Source organism: Priapulus caudatus, unplaced genomic scaffold (assembly GCF_000485595.1).
Source record: "Priapulus caudatus unplaced genomic scaffold, Priapulus_caudatus-5.0.1 Scaffold1268, whole genome shotgun sequence".
Lineage (NCBI taxonomy): Eukaryota > Metazoa > Priapulida > Priapulimorpha > Priapulimorphida > Priapulidae > Priapulus > Priapulus caudatus.
In genome coordinates, this window is record NW_014578329.1 from 1 (window position 1) to 24,898 (window position 24,898).

The 24,898-nt window shown below is 44.3% G+C and overlaps 2 protein-coding genes across 2 annotated transcripts in view; one reads left to right on the plus strand and one right to left on the minus strand.

The window, feature by feature from the left end:
- Positions 1–1,080: 1,080 nt before the first annotated feature.
- LOC106816041 (coatomer subunit zeta-1-like) lies at positions 1,081–8,009 on the plus strand (the record flags this gene model as incomplete). Its single annotated transcript, XM_014820585.1, has 6 exons — positions 1,081–1,176; positions 1,375–1,456; positions 6,682–6,773; positions 7,027–7,160; positions 7,366–7,456; positions 7,604–8,009. Coding segments are annotated over 6 exons (543 nt in total), but the record flags the coding sequence as incomplete, so codon positions are not given.
- LOC106816043 (bromodomain adjacent to zinc finger domain protein 2B-like) overlaps positions 8,000–24,898 on the minus strand; it is a 33,555-nt gene continuing 16,656 nt past the window's right edge. Inside the window, exons 18-35 of the mRNA XM_014820588.1 lie at positions 24,652–24,714; positions 23,878–24,067; positions 23,369–23,508; positions 20,318–20,425; positions 19,984–20,093; positions 19,189–19,612; positions 18,768–18,998; positions 17,472–18,240; positions 16,237–16,395; positions 15,626–15,804; positions 14,519–14,940; positions 13,870–14,053; positions 13,526–13,672; positions 13,269–13,381; positions 12,816–12,858; positions 12,374–12,561; positions 11,984–12,127; positions 8,000–10,948 (exon numbers count right to left, since the gene is read on the minus strand). Coding sequence (XP_014676074.1) covers positions 10,795–10,948; positions 11,984–12,127; positions 12,374–12,561; positions 12,816–12,858; positions 13,269–13,381; positions 13,526–13,672; positions 13,870–14,053; positions 14,519–14,940; positions 15,626–15,804; positions 16,237–16,395; positions 17,472–18,240; positions 18,768–18,998; positions 19,189–19,612; positions 19,984–20,093; positions 20,318–20,425; positions 23,369–23,508; positions 23,878–24,067; positions 24,652–24,714 — 3,768 coding nt within the window. The 3' untranslated portion in view covers positions 8,000–10,794. The remainder of the gene's footprint in view (positions 10,949–11,983; positions 12,128–12,373; positions 12,562–12,815; positions 12,859–13,268; positions 13,382–13,525; positions 13,673–13,869; positions 14,054–14,518; positions 14,941–15,625; positions 15,805–16,236; positions 16,396–17,471; positions 18,241–18,767; positions 18,999–19,188; positions 19,613–19,983; positions 20,094–20,317; positions 20,426–23,368; positions 23,509–23,877; positions 24,068–24,651; positions 24,715–24,898) is intronic.

Genomic DNA, 24,898 nt, shown 5'->3' on the forward strand with positions numbered 1-24,898 from the left:
TATATATATATATATATATATATATATATCAGTATCCGCGAGCATCACCGGCGCAGCAGTAAACCTTACTGGGGCCCATCTCAGTGATTTAGTGGAATTTTTAAATTGGCAGAATCTTGCTCTCGAATGTATTGAGCCACGGTATAACAACGAGACTACCCTGAATACGCATCGGCATATGATCAGAGATTAAATCGACGTTGTATTGCTATTTATGGTTTAATCCGCGTATGTATATATCCCGCGAAGCAACTGGGGTGGTCGCAACAAATGGCGCGTGCGTTTTATTATAGTTATTATTATTTATTATTATTTATTATTATTATTTATTATTTATTATTTATTATTTATTATTTATTATTTATTATAATAATAATAATTATTATTATTATTTATTATTATTTATTATTTATTATTTATTATATTTATTTGTTGATGAAAGCATATGGCGTGTGCGGAAAATCGTTCAGCGTGATCCGGAAGGCGACTATAGCCTATTGTACTGTACCTTGCGCCGTCTGACAATGCTAGGCAATGAAGCTTTAGAGTAATTTACTCTGGAGGCGGAGGGACCTACGTGATGACGTTCTCTTGTCGTTGACAATGTACTAGAATCGCGCCACCTGAAGATTAACATATATATATATATATATANATGTTCGTGTCCGCATGCGCACGCGCCACTTCGTTTCAAAATGAAATGCCAGTAGTGCTTATTTTGTGGAATAAAAGGACAAATACATGGTGTAAAGTTGTTGAAAGTGTTCAAAAAGATAGGTGAGATGTCCATGTAGATAAATAAGTGTTAAAAAGCCCGATAACTGCGTTTTGCGATCCATTTTTCATGGGGACAGGTGGTAACAGGTCGTAGTTGGTATTTACAGCCGACAATGTACTATAGCCCTGCGGCAGTTAATCGAACGCGGGCTATAGTACTAGAGCTATGCCTAACCCTAACCCTAACCCTAACACTTGTTTACTTGAGATAACGCAGAAAATTAAAAACTGCCGGGCATTTAGGAAATTGAAGACTGTGCCCGGCAGCCGTCAGATATATGCCGGCTGCCGGGCATGATATAGCCACTCTGTAAAACTATTATATTTCAGGATATAACTCTATATACAGTAAAGGCAATATTGATACTGGATAATGACGGAAACCGGTTACTAGTGAAGGTAACTATAAAGTACATTTTCTGCAACTTAGTAATCTAATATAATGTGATTTAGTAAGTAGTTTGATGTACAAATCAGAGGAATCATGAATATCCATTATTGTGGCTTTAAACATTTGATGATAATTTTTATTTGCTTGATATGTTTGATCTGTGTGACTTCTTCAATCTGGTATTTACTTTGTTGGTCCTTTTTCAGTACTATGGGGATACATTTCCAACAGCAAAAGAGCAAAACCGATTTGAAAAAGATCTTTTCAACAAAATGCACAAGTCCAATGGTAAGAAATACTAAGATGGAATTTTAAGTAGCATTCCTTGGAGTAGAGATAGTTCATATACATAATAATCCATTGGGCTTTGCCTGCGTGGGTTCAGATCCCATCCTCATCACCAGTGTAATATTCATGGAAACAACAGAGAGAAGTCAGAAGTAATGCTATACAAACATGGCTCCGTTTATTCGCCCCTGGACACCCATCAAGAGTCCATAATAAAGTCCATAAGCGTCCATAAGTCCAAGAGTCCATAAGAGTCTCTATTATGGACTCTTGACGATCGGCAGCCCGGATATCCGTGCGAAGCACGCAAACGTTGCTCAGCGGCAACACTAACACGACTTCGCTGCACCTTCAACATCACCTTACACGGTTTACTTATATAATGCAAGCACCAACTTCGCTCAGTTGAGCAGTTCTGGCCATTGCACTACGGGTTTCACTACCCAGGTAGCAGGACATTTCCTAGAAATGCTCCCTAATTTGAAGTTCGCTACTCGGCGCGCTTGGTTTCGTGTAAAAAACGCAGTTGAACTTTGTTGTTTGTTTGTTTTTAGCTCATCTGACATAGTCAGATGCAGCTTGTAGAATCGCATGATCGTCCGTGCGTCCGTGCGTCCGTCAACAGTTGGGCACAAATCTTAACCGCTCGACGTACGGTCACGATATTCGGGTCGTTGGGGGGTAATCCGAAAACGAGTTGGGATGTCGAAGCTGGGGGTCAAAAGCCTCCCTATACCTTAAGTTAAGGAGTGAATGTTCCCCCTTCTTTTACACCTCTTGACCTTTGAAAATGCAGAATTGCGGCACAAATCTAAACGGCTCGACCTAGGCTCGTGATAGTCGGTGTATAGCATCATGGTAGGAAAAGCCATCACTGTGCCGAAATTGGAGGTCACAGCAAAGGTCAATGGGCAGCAGGGCAGGATTTTAGACATTTTCTGAGTGACATGGTCTGACGAGCGATTGAAAAAACTTTTTGTTTCAGCGGCTGACCTATCGCCATTTTTAATGGCTTTATTGAAAGGTACCGATGAAATGTCCCCTTCTGCTGAACGATGCGAAGAGTAACGTGTCGGTATAACCTTTTGACGCCTGCAAGTAGAGAGGTAAAACATGGATTTGTTTGTACTGTTAATAAATAGAACCATCCATTTTGTGAATCAGTTTTATTCAATGATGTACTTGATAAGCAGATATGACAAATGATGCGGACTCAATCTGAACAATAGGACAAGAGATTACGCGGGTGTATTATTGTCTATTCCCGCAAGTCTTGGGATGTCTCGTATTTAGAGAGAGGTGCCAAGACTGACTGATTAAGAGTTATCACATGAAACGAAAGCATAAATCTTCAAGAGTGATGTCTTTACATACTTTATGGTGAATAACTCAATGATTGATACGAGCAGCTTGTGCCATAACGAAATTAACGTTAAGAATTAACAAGTAAAGTTTATGATGCCACAAGTTAATACGTTAAATGAATGTCAGCAAATAGCAGGCGACTATTTTGTCATATTCATCCATCGCCCGCATGTCTGCCAGCAGGTTGTTTGCTTACTCGTGTCGGGGCGGTTCTGGTCGGTCTGGCAGGATCGTCCGAGCTTACTGTGTCGGCTGTGGGACTGGGGCCTTCGTGGTGATGCCTCGAGGAGTACAGTTGCTGGTTGTCGATGGGTAGGACGCCGCCAGGCGATTGTCGAGGTATAGCGGTTGTTAATGGATTGTCTCGTCGGAAGTCGGTCGAGCGCTGATGGCATCCGGGGACCTGTGGCGCTGGTCATTGGGAGTGGGTGACCCGATGACGCTGGACCGACGTTGGTAGCGGTGTCCGGGGTACCGGTTGGTGTTGGTGATGACTCTGAGTGCGCGAGCCTCTCGCATGTTCACGAGTGGCTTCATGGAGGTTCGCATGGCTTTGACCTGCCATGCTAGATGGCATAACTTGCTGATGTCATCAATGATAGCTGTACGGTTGCGCAGGTGGCGGTGTAACGGTGTTATACATCCGGCAGGAACTTCCTATTGCGGACTGAACTCCGTCGCTGACACCGTCGACTACGGACCACGTAACTGGTCCATCTTGGCGGACTCTACACCTGTCCAGTTTAGTCCATCTCATGGGCTAGGGCAGTTTGGTTCTGATCGCTGACGTGGTTGGTGCCCACTACAGGGGGTGGAGTCGCTTGTGTGTTTCCATCCAACGCTCAGGCAGGACCTTCATATTCGGTTTTCTGCAATGCTTCCTCCTCTCGCCGCCAATGTCTCTGCTTCGTCCTATGTGCTATGTGCAGTAGACGACCCGCGGGAGGACAGGGATGTATATCCTTGATTAGATCTCCAAGAACGCACATGCAGGGGAAGGTTGGTGTCTTTGTCAGGCAATTTTCGGTACTTGCAGCATTGCACGTGACAGTTGGTCTGTGTCCAAGTTCACCGTAATGGTCCTGTGTGTCAGATTATAGTCGTTTGATCAGTTTTTTCACTCCGACTTCTGCATGAAAAAAACTTATACGTGCAGTTATGTAGTTAAACTAGTTAAGCATAACGCAGTTCATGCTAATTATCTAGTTAACAAAGAGTGAACTGCCTTTCTGCTATTTAAGAGCCACCTCCCCCCCTACCCCCTCCCCCACCCTCCCCCCCCCCCCCCTCCGCGATAGTGGGCGTGTCCTAACAATGATGTGTACGCAACTGCGTGTCTGCATATCTGCGCCTAACAAATGTGGTACTACGCACGACTGAAATTTTACGTTTATAATCGTAGCAACAGACCTCAGATGAGCCCAGACGCTCTGCGGCTCTTGTTGTTGATCAGTGTACTACATATGGCGTGCGATAGATGGCGCGCAACGAGGCTATATGCAATGCGTTCCGCTACCACTTATCCTACAGCTCGGGTGGCAGCTTAGACCGGCTCATGACTGGCTATATCCGGCCTAACGTCTAGACTTGTACCCGGTGACAGTTGCACACGCTAGACTATCTTTTAGTGAAAATGTTTCTTTCTGTGACGCAGTACCTTGCCTTTGTCTCATCAAGTTCAAGTTCAAGTAATCTTTATTTATAGTCGGTATGTTTAGAACGAGAAAACATAAGCTCTGGTGTTGTTTACTCGACTACACAACAAATTGTGTTTACACAGATCTAACCCTAGCAAAGACCGTTTCTTGCAGCTAGTACTATAGTGGTAGTAGTAGTACTAGCTCTAGCACTATACTATATAGTATTAGTAATAGTAGTAGAACTAGTAGCTCTAGTACTATAGTAGTAACTAGTAGTAGTAGTACTGGTACTAGTACTAGTAGGTACTTATAGTCTAGTAACCTGACCAGGCTGTGTGACTAACGTCAATATAGGGTATATTCTAACCCTAGCAATACCGTTTCTTGCAGCTAGTAGTCTAGTAGTAGTAACTAGTACTAGTACTAGTGAGTTGTGGCAGTAGTGCTAGTACTAATAGTACTACTACTACTACTACTAGTAATTATTGTAACATGTACTTGTAGTAATACTAATAGAAGTATTCGTAGATGTGCATACAATTGTATCACCCTGAGTGATAGCTCCAAGAAACGGTATTGCTAGGGTTACATTACCCCTATACTAAACAACCCCTGCTTATATAGCAAGCAATTTACTCTAGCTAGTTCCTGATACTGACAATCACAATGTCAGTGGGAGATTGTAGTGGTAGGGGTGCATTAGTCCGAGCCGACGCAGACCCCAGTAATGGGGGTGATGATAAACCCGCACCCTCAGATTAGCAAAGCGGAGTTATAACGTCTGCATTTGCGGACTAGGGGTGCATATGATATAAGGCAAGGTCATGCACATAGATGATAGAGATGGCAGATAATGTATTAATTGTTTATATATACAAAAAGAAGCTCACGAAATGATTACATACTATATAGAATGCTAATGAAGCAAGCTGTATTGAAATGCTGCACTTTCGCCTTACTGCTGTCATGGAAAATCGAAATCGAAAAACTCCTTTGTACACTCAGGATACCACTGCCACAATGCTAACACTATTTTTAAAGTGGGCGGAGCTCCGGGAAAATGCAGCGAATGGCGATTCTTAAACAACGTATGATTTGGAAGAGGTAACTGGGCGCACAATCCGCGTACTATTTCGTATCACTTTTATCGAATTTTCTATTAATTAATCGTCCGATTTTTCTTATGCTTCGAACTTTTTATGTTTGGAACTTATAGTGAAAACGCCTAAGACCACACGTAAATGGAACCACGGCGAAATCAAAAGCTTCGCTCTCGCCCCCCCCTCCATCTGTACGACCCCCCATGTAAGTCGCGAGTTCCTCCCACGTGCCAAATGTCTGCCCTCTGTGTCCCCCGCTAAAATTGCCGACTGTTTGCTGGCAGCTATGGATCCGTGCGCCGGCCTATGGATTCGGCGCACGGATTCATAGCTGCCAGCGCTGCATACTGTCGTAGGACGTTGTCGCGGTCGCGTGCGCCTTGCCGCGGAACTGCGCGCAAGATCTGCGCTTAGCGCTTCGGATCAACACCTCCTTTCGGCAACGCTTCTCTAGTATCCCGTCTCATCTGGATACCCATACAACACTTCTCTCTTGACTTGGCATTAACTACAGGATTTGCCACTAGATGGCAGCAGCACATTACATTAGGGTAATGCTATCCCCCGGGCGTGGAGGGAGGTTACCGCAACGTGGCAGCACTAGTGTTACTGTTAGGATAGCGTTAGGATTAGGGTTCGGGTCAGGGTTAGGGTTAGGGTTAGGATTAGGGTTAGGGTTAGGGATTGGGTTAGGGTTAGGGTTAGGGATTGGGTTAGGGTTAGGGTTAGGGTTAGGGTTTTTGCATCATGATATCTGTCCCCACACCATAGATTAATTTTTGTGGATTTTTGGACCTATATATATAGCGCTCCGAGATATATATATTTAGTGTTATGGTTAGCGTTGGAGGTATTGGAGTTAGCGTTACCGGATGAGTAATGATTTTGAAGTATACGTCAACTGTATCACGTGACCCTCCCTCCACGCCCGGGGGATAGCAACACCCATTACATTATATGAGTAAACTAGGTATGTACATGGTTATATAATCATATTGTATTTTGACCAGGATTTCACAATATACAGAATCTGTCTAAATTGTGGAGTTTCTAATTGTACGTATATATGTTCATATTGTTGTTTGTTAGCACTTTATAAACATTCACTTCTTATTTTCAGCTGAAGTCATATTGCTGGATGGACTTACTTGTCTGTATAGGGCAAGTGTGGATCTCAATTTTTGTGTCATTGGAAATGCGAGGGAAAATGAGGTAGGTGTACACATGTACCTGACGAGATTTATTGGAGCTACACTCAACAAGTATATCACAGTGGGGCACAATCATATGAGGTATATAATATATATACATTGGGGCATTGTGGTCGTACCATCCCTCACCACCAGAAAGTGAGTGGGTGAAAATGCAAAGAAATTATGAGGATTTCATACTTCAGTTTTGCTTATTATTTACCAAATTTAGTGCTCCCCTTTATTGAAACAGTTTTCATGTTCCTTGTACACAGCTGCTATTGCTGAGTGTTCTAAACACGCTGTTTGAGTCAGTCAGTCAGATACTGAGGAAGGAGGTGGAGAAACGGACATTCCTCGAACACTACGATTCCATTCTCCTTGCCGTGGATGAGATCTGTGATGCAGGGTAAGTGATTCAGGCTCAGTGGTGTCTAACTGCCATGCTTCTGTCGTATATATTCCAAGAGATTGCACTGTATTGTCAATTACATGCTTATGTTGTGATGGTGCAGTTTCTCACGTTCCTGAATAATGCATGGATCAAGGTTAACAGAAATTGATGCATTATTATCTATCTCATGCAGGAACACTGTTATTGATTTTATACGCAGGGTGGTAATACAGTCGGATCCAGCTGAAGTTGTGTTGAGGGCTGGAGTGAGGGGAGATGAGCTTTCATTAGGAGAGCAGACAATGGCACAGGTAAATATTTCTGAATAATAGTGAAAGTCAATACTAGAAATAATCTTCTATTTTTTTCTTAAATGCGAGTACTATAAATACTAGTAAGTTCAATGTTTTGTGTCGTAGCACATAGCCAGCCACTAAACTTAGTCCTCTCATTCACAGGTTATTCAATCTGCGAGAGACCAGCTGAAGTGGTCACTGCTCAAGTAGTTGCGTCTCATGAAACCCTGGGTTGCATACATGGCCACCCAGTGTCACGGGAGCAAGAATGCTGAGATGCTGTTTGGTTTTTGATTGCATTAATCATGGTGAGAGTTGTTTATAATTTATACAAGTTTTACGTGGTAAATGTGTAATTAATGACACGTATAACGAAGCAAACAAGGAAATTGTAATCTAGCAAAGAAATAAGATGGATGTGAGTGTTTAGATGTGATGGTAAATAGTATTATAAAAATTCATTCTAATTGGGGTGTTATTCTATATACTGTGTATATAAAGATTGAAGTCATACTGCCAAACTGGGCAAAAATTCACGTTTATAAACAACAGCTGGTGCCGTATGTAATTTAATGTTTATTTATTGTCTTCAATTGTTCAATCTGTACAACAAGTTTCTTATGCTACAATACACTGCTACCACCTACTACACAAGACCAGCTAAACTGCTCAACTTACACACGCACACAATAAACGGCTTTGCAAAATCTACAGACACATTTCTCACAATTTCCACTTATCATATTCAAAACAAGTCGCCACAGTTCGATGTCAAATACAAGTGAATTGGGCACACGGCTACAGAACGCTTCTAGCAGACTTGTCGTGGAAGAATCGTGGCGAGTGGTGGGAGGCTGTCTGTTGGTGTGTTTCTCACAATGCTGCTGCTGCGTCCACACACTGATACAGGCGTTCATATTAGCGCTGCACTGCTCAACCACTGAATGCAGCTGTAACTACAGAAATAAAAGCTGCAGCTCACCATCGTAACCCTTGCCATTAATTGCTGACCTTCGCACCCAGCAGGCATACATACCTGCCGAGTGCTGGCAGCAATGATAGGTCATGTAAATGCAAGTATAAAGCGATGACTTTGGTCGAGTCATGACGAATCCACTGTCGGGATTCCACATGGACGTTTTGTGTAATAATACACGCAGCAGTGCACATGCTACATCACATGATAAATCCACGAATGGAAAAACAAGTGCAAAACAATGTCATCTCGGCGACTAACACAAAATGGTCGTTGCCTGATAAGCTGCTCAGAAGCACTGTGATGCAACGGCTCGGCTAAGTTTGGTCCTCAAAATTTTAGAATCATGCACCACGTGCAAACAACATGAACAAGAATAGAGCTATATTCCACATCACAGCAGATTCATGCTTTTTTTCAACCGCATTTCCAAGAAGATGCTCTTGAAACATATCTGCACTCCACTAGGACATTTTCCAGAGGAATGTTAGTTAGCCACACGTGCACGTATATGTGTGCCAAGCTATTTTGCAGTGGGCATATGATGCAGGGAGAGGGGGCTCAGTTGATAAATGCTGTACTCCTGACACAACAGAACAGCCACTGATTATATCCTTTGTGCAAAAAAACAACAACAATAAATACAGCATATCGTCATATACAATATATGCAGCGGTGAGAGGCTACGAAGGGCTGGACATGGTATAGAGGCAGACCGCTGCACAAATAACTTAGAGAATAAATATATGATCAACACCACTATATAAAGTTAAACAGCTATAAGACAGCTCGCTTCTACTGCTCTGTTTCTCTATGCACCTTCACAACAACACGCTATCCACGTTCTCACCCTCTATGCAGGTTCATGATACAACTTGCTACCACTGTTTCCATCTACTACCGTTCTTCACAAGATGGCTTACTATCCCTGTTCTCTTCCACAATCCCAGCATTCACGTAAACATGCCTGCACGTAGTTGGTGCTGCGACCTGCAAGCGCACGACAATGCACAGTCACTCTACTCAGACATGATCAGTTTTACAGCGGGGGTGGATGAGTCTAGTGATCTACGGCTGAGATTTTGCCCTAGAAAAATCCCCAAAACTGCAAACCCCAGAGGGAGCGAACGATAATTGGTGCCATCACGCGTGAGCGAAACGTTCTATACAGAGCCTTAGTAACCAGGTAACTTTGGATAATCACAATACATGGTGCTGTTACACAACCAAAGGCACACCGACGATATCCAAGCCGCTGGAAATTTACATGTACGTACGGCTCTTCAACATTGCATTTTACCTTATTTTACCCACCAGCAAGCGAAATGCTGGTGCAACTAGTTAAGCAGATCTTGCAAAGTGATCAAACATGTCGTATTTTTATAATCAACTGGCAAAAAGACTGGGAGGTGTGTATGTGATGAGGTGGGGGGGGGGCATATTAACTAACCTAAGTCAGTAAAATTGCTGACAAGAGAGAGGTCACAGTACCCACAACCTTGATTTATATCTCTGTGAAATCGCGAACCTATGCTTTAAAGTGGTTGATTCGCATTCATATAGCCAACGCCAACGCAGTAAGTCGGCCATCTATAATGCGACTATGCGAGCTGCTGCTTGTGGGGTGTGGTAACAAATGTTCACTGCTTGAAACGAAACGTCTGCCTATAATACATGTTGGTCGTCAATAGAACCACAGCACAACAACTCTGCAACTACGTGCCCTGTGTGACTGACAACATACAATGAAAGCACAACCATTTGCACAAATTAACATTGCAGTGCCACCTATATTGGGCCACATTGTAATCATGATGTGATTACGATAAATGGGGGGGGGGCAACATTAAGGTGGCAGTATCAGAAGGGTGTACTTTGAACTACATGACTATAACATCAGTGTGTATTTAACACCATAACTCGGCATATAAGAACTGCCAATACACACCAGAACATGGAAAGACTGTACATACAAAAGAGCTTTAGGGCAGACAGTTTTGGCTCACACCAGCTGGCTATATCAATAATTCAATATATCACAAGGTTTTGGCAGAATATTATGTACAAGGACTGCATCAGTGATAGAGTGGACAAACAAATGTCTCGTCGCCACTTCTCCGCCTCTTTCTTTTGCAACAACCATCGTTTATACTTTATATTCGAACAAGAAACGCTCACAGCAGAACCTTTCAACATCCACTTCAGATTAGGCTGCTACACCGACACAGTTATTAACCAATCACAGTGCAGCTCTGCGGCTAACAAGCAGAAACGCGTCTTCATTGGTCCTCGTTTCCTCAGTAGGGGGAGCACACTGATCAATCACAGTGCAGCTTTGATTGCCGTCGCCACGTGGCGGCAGTGTTTGTGCAGCCGCTTAGCTGTCATCCACCAGTGCCCCCCAGCGCATATCAAAGTAATTGCGCATCCGGTGTCCGGCCTGCCCCACTTCACTGTCATCCTCGTTGAAGACCTCACAGTTGCGAAAGATGAGCTTGGCGTCCTCTGCAAATTCCTCTACCGCCTTGTAGCTGCAAGCGGAGAGAGCAAGGAAAGTCAGCTACATGTATAGAAGCAGGGAGATCAAGCAATGTCAGGTAAATGTATAGAAGCAGGGAGATCAAGCAATGTCAGGTAAATGTAAGGGAGATCAAGCAATGTCAGGTAAATGTGTGGAAGCAGACAAGACGTTAATCAACCTTTCAACCAATTATTCTGTTTACATTTGATTCACTGTTAGTGCACCTAGCATACGAATCTACTGTCTCTATAGTCTATTCCTCTTTTTGAACCTACAGCCTCAGTGTATCATAGTTTATCACGATGAGAAGGACTCGGATCTACGTAGTGATGATCACCAGCGCCAGGGGCCCGTTGTCAGAAACAAAATTAGTCTTAACATTAGTCTTAACATTAACTTCCACTCGTTAACTGTTGACAGAAACATCGTAATGTTACGAGAACGAAAAATCCTCGCAAATATCCTCTTAACATTAGGAGAGCCCAGACCTTCTCGTAACTTTAATATTAAGTTGAAAATAACACACTTACACTACGAATTACAATTATAGTGATATTATATTTTATAATAATGAATAAAACGTGTGTTTTTCTTGGAAAACACGTCAAAATCATTAATTATCTACCATTAATAAAACAAAACAATAAATTTACAAATGGCGTATGGCATTTGTTCTCTTGTTTAAAACGTTTGCCATTCTTGGCACGACTCTCGCGTCTCATGTTACAGAGTGAGAATTTGTCTTGTGTTATTTGTCATTTTTCATCAAATATTATTTATATGTGGTTAGCCATCATAATATGCATAAATTACTGTGATGTACAATAAATGTGTATGAATTTGAATTTTGTGATCGATTCTCATCCAATCAGCAGCCTTGTGACATGAAATTATGAAGTTCCTGTTATCGTGAGTTTGCTCGTAGCTACGATGTGTTTCTGTCAACGCTACTCTCGTAGCATTAACATTAGTCGTAAGTGTTATCGTAGCATTAACATTAGCATTAACTTTACGATGTTTCTGACAACGGGCCCCAGGTACTTACACATTGTTCTGCAGCTTATTGCGCATCATCTGGAAATCCATGGGCTGCCTGATGACCTTCTTGTACTGCGGGAATTGACGCGTGTCGACCGCTGCCGTGAACGGCCACGCACATTCGTGTTTCTCCATGTCCACGAGCAATGCCCTGCAAACACAAGCACATCCACGTGAGGACAGATGGCACCACTTGTGTCGGTGCTTGCGCACGCATGTACTCACACCACAGTTTTGGGTGTCGACACAATGAGGAAGAGCAATGACGAAGAACACACATTATTCCTGCGTGGCCCACTGCTTAGCCTGCTACATACACATTATCCCATTACGCACATTACCCATTTACAGATGTATTTATTTCACTGCACACAGGTATGAACTAACGAGTGCTTACTTGCAGAAAGTGAAGTCGTGTGATCCATTCGATATGCGTGCTGACTTGACACTGCTGGTGCCCTCTGATGGCGGTGCGGAGAATGAGCACTCAGAGATAGTGGATGTCGTGTCATCGAGCGTGTCATCAACCATGTCTTTCTCCCGATCACGCATCTCCTTGTTTTTCCTGCCCTTCCGTGCTAGCTTCTGTTGAGGATGGGAAGCAGTTTAGTGAAATGACAGCAAGCATTAGCCAGTAAGGCTAACACACACTCTTACTCACTTTCTCTCGCTCACCTACTCTCTCTCTCTCTCTGTCTTTCCCACTCTCCCTCTCTTTCTCTCTATCTGTGTCTCGAATGCTATAAAACGATATATAATATGACATCAATAGACACAAAATTGAATTCTGCCCAGCGTTCTGCACAGACAAACAGAGAGACATGACAGCTTAGGCCTACCTTCTCCGTGCAGTCAGGACAGTTCCACCGTCCTCTCGGCATCCTGAAAACAATTATAATAAATATCGTAATTTCGCAACAATCACTAAACAACTCGATCAACAATAACCTGCAGCAAACGAGGCGAGCGCCAACACCCGAGCAGCAAGCTTAGAATGACCTGCGGAGACACTTCAATCGCACAAGCCACGTTCTTACAGAGAAAAAACTGTCTGGTAGTATTTCACCCATGTATCATAATGAGGTATTTGCCAGTTAGCATTTAACTCGGTTGCGTTCACATGAAAAATTATCTAGTAGCAACTAACCAGCTTGCATTCACCTGGCAAAGCGTTATGTGGGTATACACCTGGGCAAGACTTAACTGGGTTAAGCTCTTGGCGTGTGAACGGGGCTATAACACTAAGTTGCATGATAATATGTTGGCTGCACTAGGCATAGTTCTGAGCCTACCTGTCCATGGCTGGTGAGAGACAGTCGAGGTGGTAGGCACGAGGACATCCTTGACAGCGCGCCATCTTACCAAATGCTTTGCCACACACCAGACACATCGGTACACCAGTCCTCTGTAAATATACGGACAGATACGCTGCAAGCCTAACATCCTGTCGTGACACATATTATGAATAAATTACCTTCTTAATATATATATATACAAAATATAGGCCTAAGAAATGCAATTGAGCAGATTTTTAATTGGATGGGCATACCTTAGACACGCACTCGTAGCAGAACCAATCTCCGTCGGGAATGTCAACCATTTTTGGTCGAAAGCAGTACGTGTGGAAACCCTTGTCACAGCTGTCACACAGCAGTAGCTCAGCTTCATTGTCACCACGGCGACAGATCTGACAGAACTGAGAGCAGACGGTGTGGATCAGTGTGTGGAGGCCACACAGTGCGAGGCCTAGCTCATAAAATATCTGCATGGAGAGATGCCCATTTCCCAGTATGCTTCCGAGAGATTACAACAAAGATGTGCGTGCGTGCAAGTGTACATGTCTGACTGCATGTGCGTGTGTGCTAGTGGGCCCTTCAGGTCATATATACGTACCACTTTCATGATGGACTTGTCCCAGGCTATGCACTGATCGAGTAACTTCAGGCACATGTAGAGCTGGGCAGGGTTAGTAGTAACGGCCAGTGCCTGCCTCCACACAGCCAGCCCTGGCGACACCTCCACCTCCTCCACACTCTGCGATGCTAGCGGTGGTGTCTTGTTGCCTGTATCGACGCACCTGCAAGCAGTAATCACGCTCACTCTAACAAAGCTGCTTCAAGCCCACACACACACACACAGGCTTACGCTCTGGACTGCTTCCATGCCTGTTATACCCTCGCCACTGCACGTGTGCCAGTGAGAGAAAGTTAGAAGGGGAAAGGCACAACAGTCACATTTGCCAGAAAATAAATTCTCTTAACAGAAAAGGGTTGCGCGGCTGACTACAAGATGATTTGCACTCGTTTTGATATTTTTTATTGTTTCCTTTCATTTTTATAAAAACTCTAGCAAGTACTAGGGCTCCATGGGGGTCCATGGGGTCCATTCTCAGACACATGATAAATAGTTACCACATCCTACGTCTAAAATGGCAAAAGCCTTTCATCGAACGGAAGTCATGATAAAGCTATGACACTAGACTTGTAATGGTCAAATATTTATTATGTGTCTGGCAGCACACCAATGAAAGTGTGTCACAAACCTGCTGCCGAGGGGAGGCAGGAGATACCGTCGCTCTATCGCCGCCTCAAACATCTGCAGCCGCTGCACGGCAACCTGAAACGCATGAACGTTCCTCTTGTTCTCCTCCCCGACCTCCTCCTCCATGCCTGACTCCTCCTCAGTGTCTTCACCACCCTCCTCATCATCATCATTCCCCTCCTCTTCCTCTTCATCCTCTGTTGTTCTCGCCGAGCTTGGCTCCTCCTGTTTTGACTCTGTCTTCTCAGCATCCTCCTCCTCCTTCACTGAGTCTGTCTCCATAGGAGAGTCCACCTCCGTGGTGGATTCTTCCTTCACCTCCTCCTTGCACTGCACCGTGACACTCTCGGCTTCCTCTCCTAGCTTCCTTGGTACCAATTGCAAGGTGGGGTCATCCGTTGCCTTCGGCAGCAGTTTGAAGCCCTGTGTGCATGGCAAGGCAAGAGTTAGTCATGGAGAAAGAACGTGAAGATGAGAGCAGTGTGAGCACAACCCCGGCACTGACTGCATACACTCACACATCACATACTAACTGCATACACTCACACATCACATACTAACTGCATACACTCACACATCACATACTAACTGCATACACTCACACAGCACATACTAACTGCACACACTCACACATCACACAGCTAAGACACAGTAACTTATCTATGTGCCTCACATGACTGACAGGCAGTTCTATCCAATGAATGTTGTGATAGGATGTTTTTAAACAAAGCTTAGCAATGAAGTTCCGCAAAGTCAACAGTTTAATGGGCAAGCTTAAAATACATGGACAAACTGGTCTAGCTTGATTGATTTAGCAGCAATATCTGAGGAAGACATAGAGGCTAAACTAAATATATCAAACCACATGTCATAACAGTAATTACATCGATAGAATCTGCCCATAGATTCAATCATGATGATATCCAAGCAAAATTATGCACACCTGACGAGACTGCCCCAAGATGAATGGAAGTTACACACCGGCTCCATAGAACGGTCTCATAACACTGGTCTATAAAAATCACTTTCGGCGTTTCTGCTCGAGTGATCCTTACAGACCTATATTTCACTGCGCATGCGACACGCGGTCGGTGCGACGCACGGCTACCTTGATCTGCATGCTGGCCTTAATGAGTCGCTCCTCGAGTCTCTCCACCTGCGTGAGGATCTCCATCTCGATGTCGTGCGAGCGCGCCGCGTCACAGCTGCCGCGAGCATCCACGTCCGGCGCCCGCGTCACACTCTGGGAGATCTCACGGTCACGCTCAGTGATCTCCAGGTCAGTGACTGTGGAGATGGGCAGCGGGGTGCTGAACATTAACGGGACGAGCACAGGTGGTGGTGCGCAATAATGGGAAGAGCATTGGGTGATGTGCAACAATGGGAAGAGCACAGGGGTGGTGGCCATTAACGGGAAGAGCACGGGGTGGTGGTGATTATTGACGGGAAGAGCACGGGGGAGGCAACAATGGGAAGAGCACGCAAGTGGAGACTAGTAATGGGTAGAACATAAGGTTGATGAGCACTTTTAAGAAAAAAAGATGAAAAGTTGATTGAATTACAAATATTTAAACGGGTGCAGTTCAAACCTGAAACACGTCAACACTCGAGGATCAGAGAAATATAATTGAACTTCATTTTAATGGGATGATAGGGAAGTGTAGTGAGAACTAACGCGACGCAGTTGCGTTGTTAACAGTAGCATTGCGTTGTGTTTACCATCCTTGCGGCCCTTGCTGCAGGACTGGCAGGTGTAGTCGATGTGCTTCTGCAGCTGCTTCAGCAGGTGGCGCTCTCTCACTCCGCGCACATGCAGCGACTTGACGAGACTCTTCAGCTGGTTGGGGTCGGTGATGCGCCACCAGCCACGCTGCATCTCTGCCAAACATAACACAACACGTGACTCAGTGCCACACACGCTTAGTCACGATAAGCTACCGGCATCCACTACCACTCACTAACACAATTACAGCTAGTTCTTACCAGGATGATCCTCTGGCTATATCACCATCTAAACCTACATCTACATCTACATCTATATGCAGGGATGAGATTGGAGAATTTAATTTTCAGCTGAAATTGAAATTAGCAAACAGAGGAGCGAGCAATGCGAGGATCATAGGTCATCGCCATGCTAGGGGGGTCCGGGGTCATGCTACCCCGTAATTTTTTAAAAAGAATGGTGCAATTTAGTGCATTCTAAGCTATTCTGAACACATTATAGGAGACTCTTGAATCACCTTTTCAAGTTGTCAAAAGGAACAAACGAACTATGAATAGGAAATCAGGGGGCTGAAAATAGGGCAAGTTTTTTTATTAAATGTCTAGACTAGACATAATGATATTTTTCTGTTTCCACCCGTCGCTTGCATTGTTTTACTCAGACATAAGCTGCCTTGCTGCGACGAGATTTGAATAAAAAAAAACAATGCGAATGGAACAATCAGTGCATAGTCATGCACACAACATCCACGCAGCAACATGTAAACCCGGCCCCCAGGCCAGGCATGGTCGTTACGTGATCAGCTACCTCAAATGTCTGCCCCTCTACTGCAAGCCTGTGAACGAGGATTTTCTTTTCTGGTACACAAAAACAGATACACTGTATACTTCGCTGTCAGCCTACTGTCTACACTCTACAGTCAGGTGCTGTATATAATTTAAATTTTTACATTGTTAACCCCCCCCCCCAATTTTCTCAACGAATTTAGACGTTTCACAAAATCGACCCCTGGGACTGTCAAATCCGCGGATTTCTGCGGATCCGCGGAAGAATCTCATCCCTGTATATGTGGTCATTCTAGAGAGGTGGCTGCTGATACAGGTTTGACTGTATGCAGTTTGATAGGCAGTTTAACACTACTGCATGATAGGCAGGGTCAAGCCGACGGAAACGCACGCAAGCCACCCGGTAACAATACGTTGGCTGACTGACGGGCCTATACGGAGCTTACCTATAGGAATAGGCTTCGGATTGGCATGATCTCGCGTGCTATGCACTTGCATCTGATGCGCTGGGCTCGCAGGAGCGGTGGCAGTGCCTGTGGCGCCCTCTGTGCACGATGGCGGCCGCGGCGGCAGCGCGCCGTTGTAGACGCAGCCTGCGGGCATGCGCAGCGTGCGGCAGCTCCCGCCGCCGCGGTACTTTGGCACGGGGAGGCGCGCGGGCGAGGGCTGCGGCCGCGTGATCGAGCGCTCGTCACAGGGGAAGCGAGGCAGCACACTGAACCACGGATGCTGGAAAGACTGTTCAGACAGGTTCCTGAGTAGCTGCTCGGCACTCAGCGGCTGTGCGGTGCGGAACGACACCGGCACGCCCACGTAGCTGCCACCAGGGGACGCCGGCCCTGCGCCGCCGGCTGAAAGACTGCCCGCCTCGGTGTCCCGCGCGGCGGCGCCATCTGGCATGAAGTCACTGAAGCGGCCGCACTCGCACGGATTCTGCAGGAAGAGATTGCTTGCCTCGTCGTCGTCCTCCTCCGTCTTCACAGCAACGCTTGCCTCCTCCTCCTCCTCATCCTCCTGCTTGCCGCTGCCGCCCTCCTCCTTCCCCGTCGCCACCTGAGGCTCCTCCCGACTATCACCAGACTCCAGCCCCTCGACGAAGACTCCGCCAGCGCAGGGAAGCACCCAGTAGCGGCGGCGGTAGCGGTCCTGCCCGAACGACGTCGCACGCAGCGAGTGACACACCGCAGTCAGCTTGTTCTTCATCTGTCTGTGTTGCTGCGAGCGAATCAAATTCAAAATGAATTTCAATCGAATTTAACTCGTGCTTGAGTATCTATCTCGGGTAAACTTATGGAGATATTTTCGTGAACTTTTCGAGAGAATTTTGTTACACTCCCGAGTAATTGACCTATCAGTCCGACTGACATAACCTTGCTCTGCATGGAAATAGTTGTTAGGTTGGTCAAGCTTGATTAGTTTATACGTTGTCTGTTCTTCATGCATGTGTTCCCAACCTCTTCATTGATGAGTTTTTAGAATGACCTATAGCCACAGCTATTGGCTAGAGCTCCCTGTAAGTCCCACCAGCTAGATAGGTCCATAATTGCTGAGCAAGCAGATAAGACAGCTACATTCAACAAGTATTTAGAATTCATAGGAAAATCTTTAGTAAGAGCTACTATTATTATTTAATAGGATAAAATAATTATATCATAAATGTTATCTATATATACTTTACTTATCGATGTAGGTTCGCATGCTATCGCTAAACATGCGCCAGTATAGAAGTAGCCTCGACTCACTTTGCATAGTCTGTCAACCTTCTTTTGCATTTTAACTGGGTCGGCGGCCTCGAGCACTGGTTCAGCATAGGCTTCCTCTGGCTTGCTTTTCTCCTCCTCATTGCCCGCCGAGGCCTCAGCAGCCTGCCTTGAGCTATCATCATCACCCTGCTGCTCCTTCTCACTCACAACCTGTGCACACTTCGTGCTTGCATCGTTCGTCTCATCCTCATCATCCTTGTCATTGTCATTCTGCGAACACAGCAATGACAACATTACACTCTTATTCTCAATAGCAGTGATGCTGTAATATATAATGAGGCACATAGAGGAATGCAACAGCTATGACGATGGCAACAATGATAGAGGAGGCAGCAGCAGCAAAAACAATAAAATAGTAACAAACACAATAACAATAATAATAATAATGAACTAAGCTTACATCTTCTTCAGGGTCATCTGCTGCAATGCATCCATCAGAAGCATCACTTTCATTTCCACTATCGTCGTCCTTATCATCATCCTCCTCCTCCTCTTCCTTGTCACCAAGGTGACCATCGTCGTCATGGTTACCGTCCTCATCACGTGTCTCCTCACTGTCTGCTGTCGCAGCATCCTTGGGTTTGCTATCAGCAGGCTCTTCATCGTGGTCTGGCTTTACGGCGGCAGCTTCCTTGCGGGGCGTGTTAGGCTGCGAGGATGAGCTTGCTGTTGCTGCCTGCTGATCGAGACACTGCGGCTTCCAGTCCATGCTGGCGAGGGCTTGAGTGCGCGCCTGTAGACCCTTCATCTTCCTTATCTCACCCTCCTGCACCCACTTGTCACGCTTGAGTGTGTTCATCTGTTCCAGATTCTCATCAATTTGACTGCGGAATTACACGAGTGCAGAATAGGCTAAGTTGATGCTAGTCTTGAAATAATTTGAATTGATTTCACGACAATAAAATGTTATTCATGATAAATCAGTGTAATTAACCTGTTAGCCATCGGCTATCTGCAGCCATCTGGTGCCAGGCTCGAGCAATTTCATACAGCTTGACAAAGACAACGGGAATACTTGTGTCGAAACTACGAACAGATTAATGACGTGAATTTATCACGAAGCCGAGTTACTCTTATAGCAGGTGCTAGTGTCTTGCCACTGCTTATTGTAACAAATCCACGTTCAGACCATGACGAGTGAGAAAGGGGAACGTGAAAGGTCGCAGCACTGCAGTTCTCCGTGTCTACAACATACCTGAGAACATTCTTGTTCATGAGAAGATCATTGCAGAGTAGTGCGAGTATTTCGGACTTGTCTGTTGGGCAGCAGGCGGTGAAAGGTTGGTCCTTTAACAGACTCACAAACTGCGAGCAAGAAGAGAGAATGCACGTATGCTTTTCAGATGAGAAAGATGAGAGAGAAACTTAAAAAAATCATTTGAGGTTTCAACTTTCTCTATTCAATACTACATAACCTCATTTGTGACCATGACAAAAAATACATGAGTAATAACGTTACCACGAGATACATTGCATCTTAGATGCCACTCTAACAGCCTTTTTGGCATGAAAGAGCAAACAATACCTACCCCGTCTGTCTTGCTGTTTTTGCACCATAAGTAGAGTCTGAGAAGCTCCGAAACATTGTCCTGGTCCAAGGTCACGTCGAGAATCGACGACCCAAATATGGTACGTGCCTGAAAATGGAAGAAGAGCTCTTCTATAGATGTACGTACACGAATATCACATAATATTATTATGTTGGAAGCCCTGTCGCTCCAATCAGAAAGCAATTTGTTGTGATGTATGCCCTACATGGTTTTATTTCCGTTGCTCTGGATTGGAAGAGGTGAAATTCTTAGAACATGTTAATTCCCCAAATCTAGTTTTGATTTATTCCCAGTGTGGTCTTCCCAACCTTTCTGATAGTTTTTTTGACATTGATGATTTGTCCCACCCAAATTCGTTTTCCCCCCTTCAGGCCTCTACTTCTTTCCAAGACGTCAGTGCTCAACTTCCTCCTCAACGCACTGCTAAGAACTCTCGTCCTAGGAATAAATTGAAATTCCTTTTGAGTAACTTCAATAGCATCAAAGGTAATGCTAATCCAGCATTTCTCAACCTAATTAACGACCTATTGAGATATTGTTCTTGGCACTGAATCTAAACTGGACCCCTATATCCCATCCAGTGAGGTGTTTTCCGATAACTTCAATGTTTATAGGAAAGATCGTAACCGTCATGGGGGTGGCGTTTTTATTGCTGTTAAGAAGTCCATTTCTAGCTCTTTAGTTACCTCTTTTGATGAAGCAGGAGCAGAACTCACTTGGGTGAAGCTAAATATTAAGAATTGGATTTGATCAACTCACTGGAATCGCTAATTCTGTGAACGTCTTCTTCTCTCGTCATAATGAGTCTTATCCACCTACACTCATTTGTGGTGACTTTAATTTGCCTGGAATTGATTGGCAGTCCTATTCAGTGACTGGCCAACGAGATACTCATTTATGTAGTCAACTGCTCGATTTGTGTACTAGTCATTCCCTGACTCAACTTTATCACTCAGCCTACTCGATGTACTGAAACTTGTAGCAACATTCTTGATTTAGTATTTACTAATTTCCCCAATTTGGTTTCATCTATATCTGTGGTCCCTGGTATTAGTGACAATGGTTGTGTCATCTTTAATTTAGATCTTTCTCCAGTCAAAGCAGCTAACTTAGGAACTCGTGAGATTCTTCTCATTGATAAGGCTGATAAAGAGGCACTTTCGAATCACTTTACTGAGTTTAATGCCTCATACTTTTCCAGTGATCCGACAAAGAGATCCCTTGAATCTAATTGGTTGCTAATTAAACAGGCTATCACCTCGGGTGTAAACTCCTATGTCCCTTGTAACGTTATTCGTAATGAGGCTTCAGTCCCTTGGTTGTCCTCCTCCTTAAAGAAATCTATGAGGAAGAGGGATCGCTTGTTTCAAAGGGCCAGGCATTCAAAAACGCCCGTTAGCTGGTCTAGATATCGCAATCTAAGAAATTTTGTCTCGCAATTAAATCGTAAACTCCATCGAAGTTTTCTAAATGATATTGTTTGTTATAAACTTGCAGATGGAGATGCAAAACCTTTTTGGAGGTTTATGAAGTGTAAAAAACGGGAAACTGGAATCCCATCTCTTCTCCGTGGTTATGGTATTTCCTGTGAGTCCCCTGCATCGAAAGCTTGTTTGCTAAGTAATCAATTCAAGTCGGTTTTCTCTACTTCTTGTGTAACACCTACTCCAACTTTAAATGTTCCCATATAGTCTACTCCTCTATTATGAACCATTTCGATAGGCATGATATATCCTGTCCCATCATCAACATGGGTTTCGGCATGGCTTTTCTACCGTTACCCAGTTAATCAACGTTTTTCATGATTGGACATTAAGTCTTGACAAATCTCAGCAGGTTGATGCAGTATTCCTAGATTTTAGTAAGGCCTTTGATAGGGTTCCTCATGACCTTTTAATTTTCAAACTTGGTCACTTGGGTTTGGATACTACTACGTTAAATTGGATCTCTGACTTTTTGAAGGATAGATCTCAAATTGTCTGTGTTAACGGCAGCATGTCAGATGTGGCCGCTGTCACATCGGGTATACCCCAAGGTTCTGTGCTTGGTCCATTGCTGTTCTTATGCTTTATAAATGATTTGTTGGCCGAAACTGACCCTTCTACTTCTATTCGTCTCTTTGCTGACGACTCTGTTCTGTACCGCACCATCTACAATAAGAGCGATCAGTTAGCCCTCCAGAGTGTCCTTACTCGTACTGAGAAGTGGGCAACATCATGGGGTATGTCATTCAATGCAGAAAAATGTAAAATTCTTCGCATTACTCGCTCCAAATCACCCTTGACTTTTACTTACTTGCTGTATCATAAATATCTATCTCTTACCCCTACTTACAAATATTTGGGTGTTATTATTAGTAACGATCTTCACTGGAATGCCCACGTTGACTATATTTGTAAGAAAGCGTCCCGATCTTTCGGCATGTTACAGCGTAATCTTAGCTTTGTTGACTCTAAAACTCGGTTCCTAGCTTTTAAAACTATGGTTCTGCCCATATTAGAATATGCTTCGCCAGGCTGGTGCCCCTATAGACTTCAGAACTGCTCTAAATTGGACACCATTCAGCATAAAGCTGCGAGATGGGTTTCCAGAAATTATGATGATAGTGCTGATGTTGTTTTGGCTCGTCTTGAATGGCCTCCTCTTCGTGTCCACTTTCTTCATTCAAAACTCATAACTTTCTATAAAATATATCATGGTGAGATGAAAATTTGCATTCCCTCTTGCTTAATGAAGCCTGTTCGCTGCACCCGCTCATCTGGGCGTGATCCCTGTTTTCGGCATTTACAAACTTCTAAGGAGCTTCTTTGTCTCTGTGGTTCCGTATTGGAACTCACTGCCTTCATCCTTAGTAAATGGCAAATTTACAATATTTTCCGCTGCGATCCGCAGTGTGGATCTACCGACTTGATCCACTTCTCTCTCCATCTTCGTTATAGTCCCCAGGTCTTTTGAAGATTAACACTTATGAGGTTATGAGGTTAGCAGTGGGTGCTAGCTTACCTCAGGCAGCAGTGGGTGCTAGCTTACCTCAGGCAGCAATGGGATGCCTGGATCACGCAGGGCAATGCGCAGCAGCATGCAGACAGTGTCGAGCAGTTCACTGATGTGTTCTTCATCATTGATGAGACCCAGCTGTAGCGTGTTCAGAGATGGAAGCTTCTCATCATCTGCAAGCAAAGCCGACGCACAACCACACTGTACAGCCACGTATAAACGTAATAACAACCACGTATCCAACACAAGGAAGTGAATCTCTCACACATATCTAGCTAATATTATACACGCACGCACACACGCACACACACACATGCACGCACGTACGCACATGCACACACATAGAGAGAGGGAGAAAAAGAGAGAGCCATTAATAACCTATATCATCCACCGACTACTCGTTACTCTACTTCTCACCACCATGGATCCTAGCGAACACTTCACGTCACATTCCGTACCTAACCGTGTGCGTGTACTAGCCGCACACCACACATGGATAACGCTACATAGCCACGATGACGCCTTCCCTTCTGAGAACTCACCGAGTTCAAGCGTGTCTCCAAAGTTGTGTAGGAATTCGATGACCATGAGGCAGTTAGCGAAGGCTTCGCCTGCCAGCTTCACGCCTGGGATGCGGTCGAGGTTGGGCAGCACCTTGGGTTCCTTCAACTGCATGTCTTCGACTGGCTTCTTCATCTCTCTCGCTCGCATTATCTCCAGCCTCCGCTGCTCCTGCTCGCCGATAAAATACAGAATCCCATCAAAAATGGATCGTAGCACGGACGATAATTGACCTTTCTGTCTGTGCAGGATAACCACACCATTGCAATACTGTTGCTAAGTCGTCAAGCTAGACATAGTCAGTTTACATGCGTTTTTCATGCGTGTATGGCAAATTGCCAACTTTGTGGCACTTCCTTACGAAGCAGTGTTTTTAAAAAGCCCTTATCATGACATTGATGGACTAGAGAGAAAAAGGGTATAACTACATAGAACATGTAATCTATTTTGTAGAACACACATCCAACATAGTTTATGTACTGCACAGCATCACAGGGAATATCACCAAAGAAATAAATAGAATCATTTACAAACTGCATGTTTCGTTCATAACATTAGCTGTTCATAGATTATTATAATAATATCGATATCTTACTTCTGGTTACATATATAACACTATTTATCATACTGATCATCCATTCCAAAGAAGTCTTCACTGTCTGTTTTAGGCTTGAGGATTTCAGATAAGGAAATATGGACCTATCTAGAAAAAAATGCTTAAATTCTAAGATTCACAATAAAGTGCATTCACTTACGATTTTCTGCTCTCTTACGTGCCTCTTCTCCACACGTCTTTCTTCCTTCAGCCTCTCTTTTTCCTAAACAAGCACACAGATATAAAGCTAGACGGGTAACAACATGCAGGCCTATCGTATATCACCACACAGTTTACTTGCGAGAAGAATATCAAGTTAATATGTCATGTTCTCACACATGCATTCCAATTTACATAACATCCTCATACCAAGCAAAGCAAATTTTTTTGCCAAAATAAATAGTCAT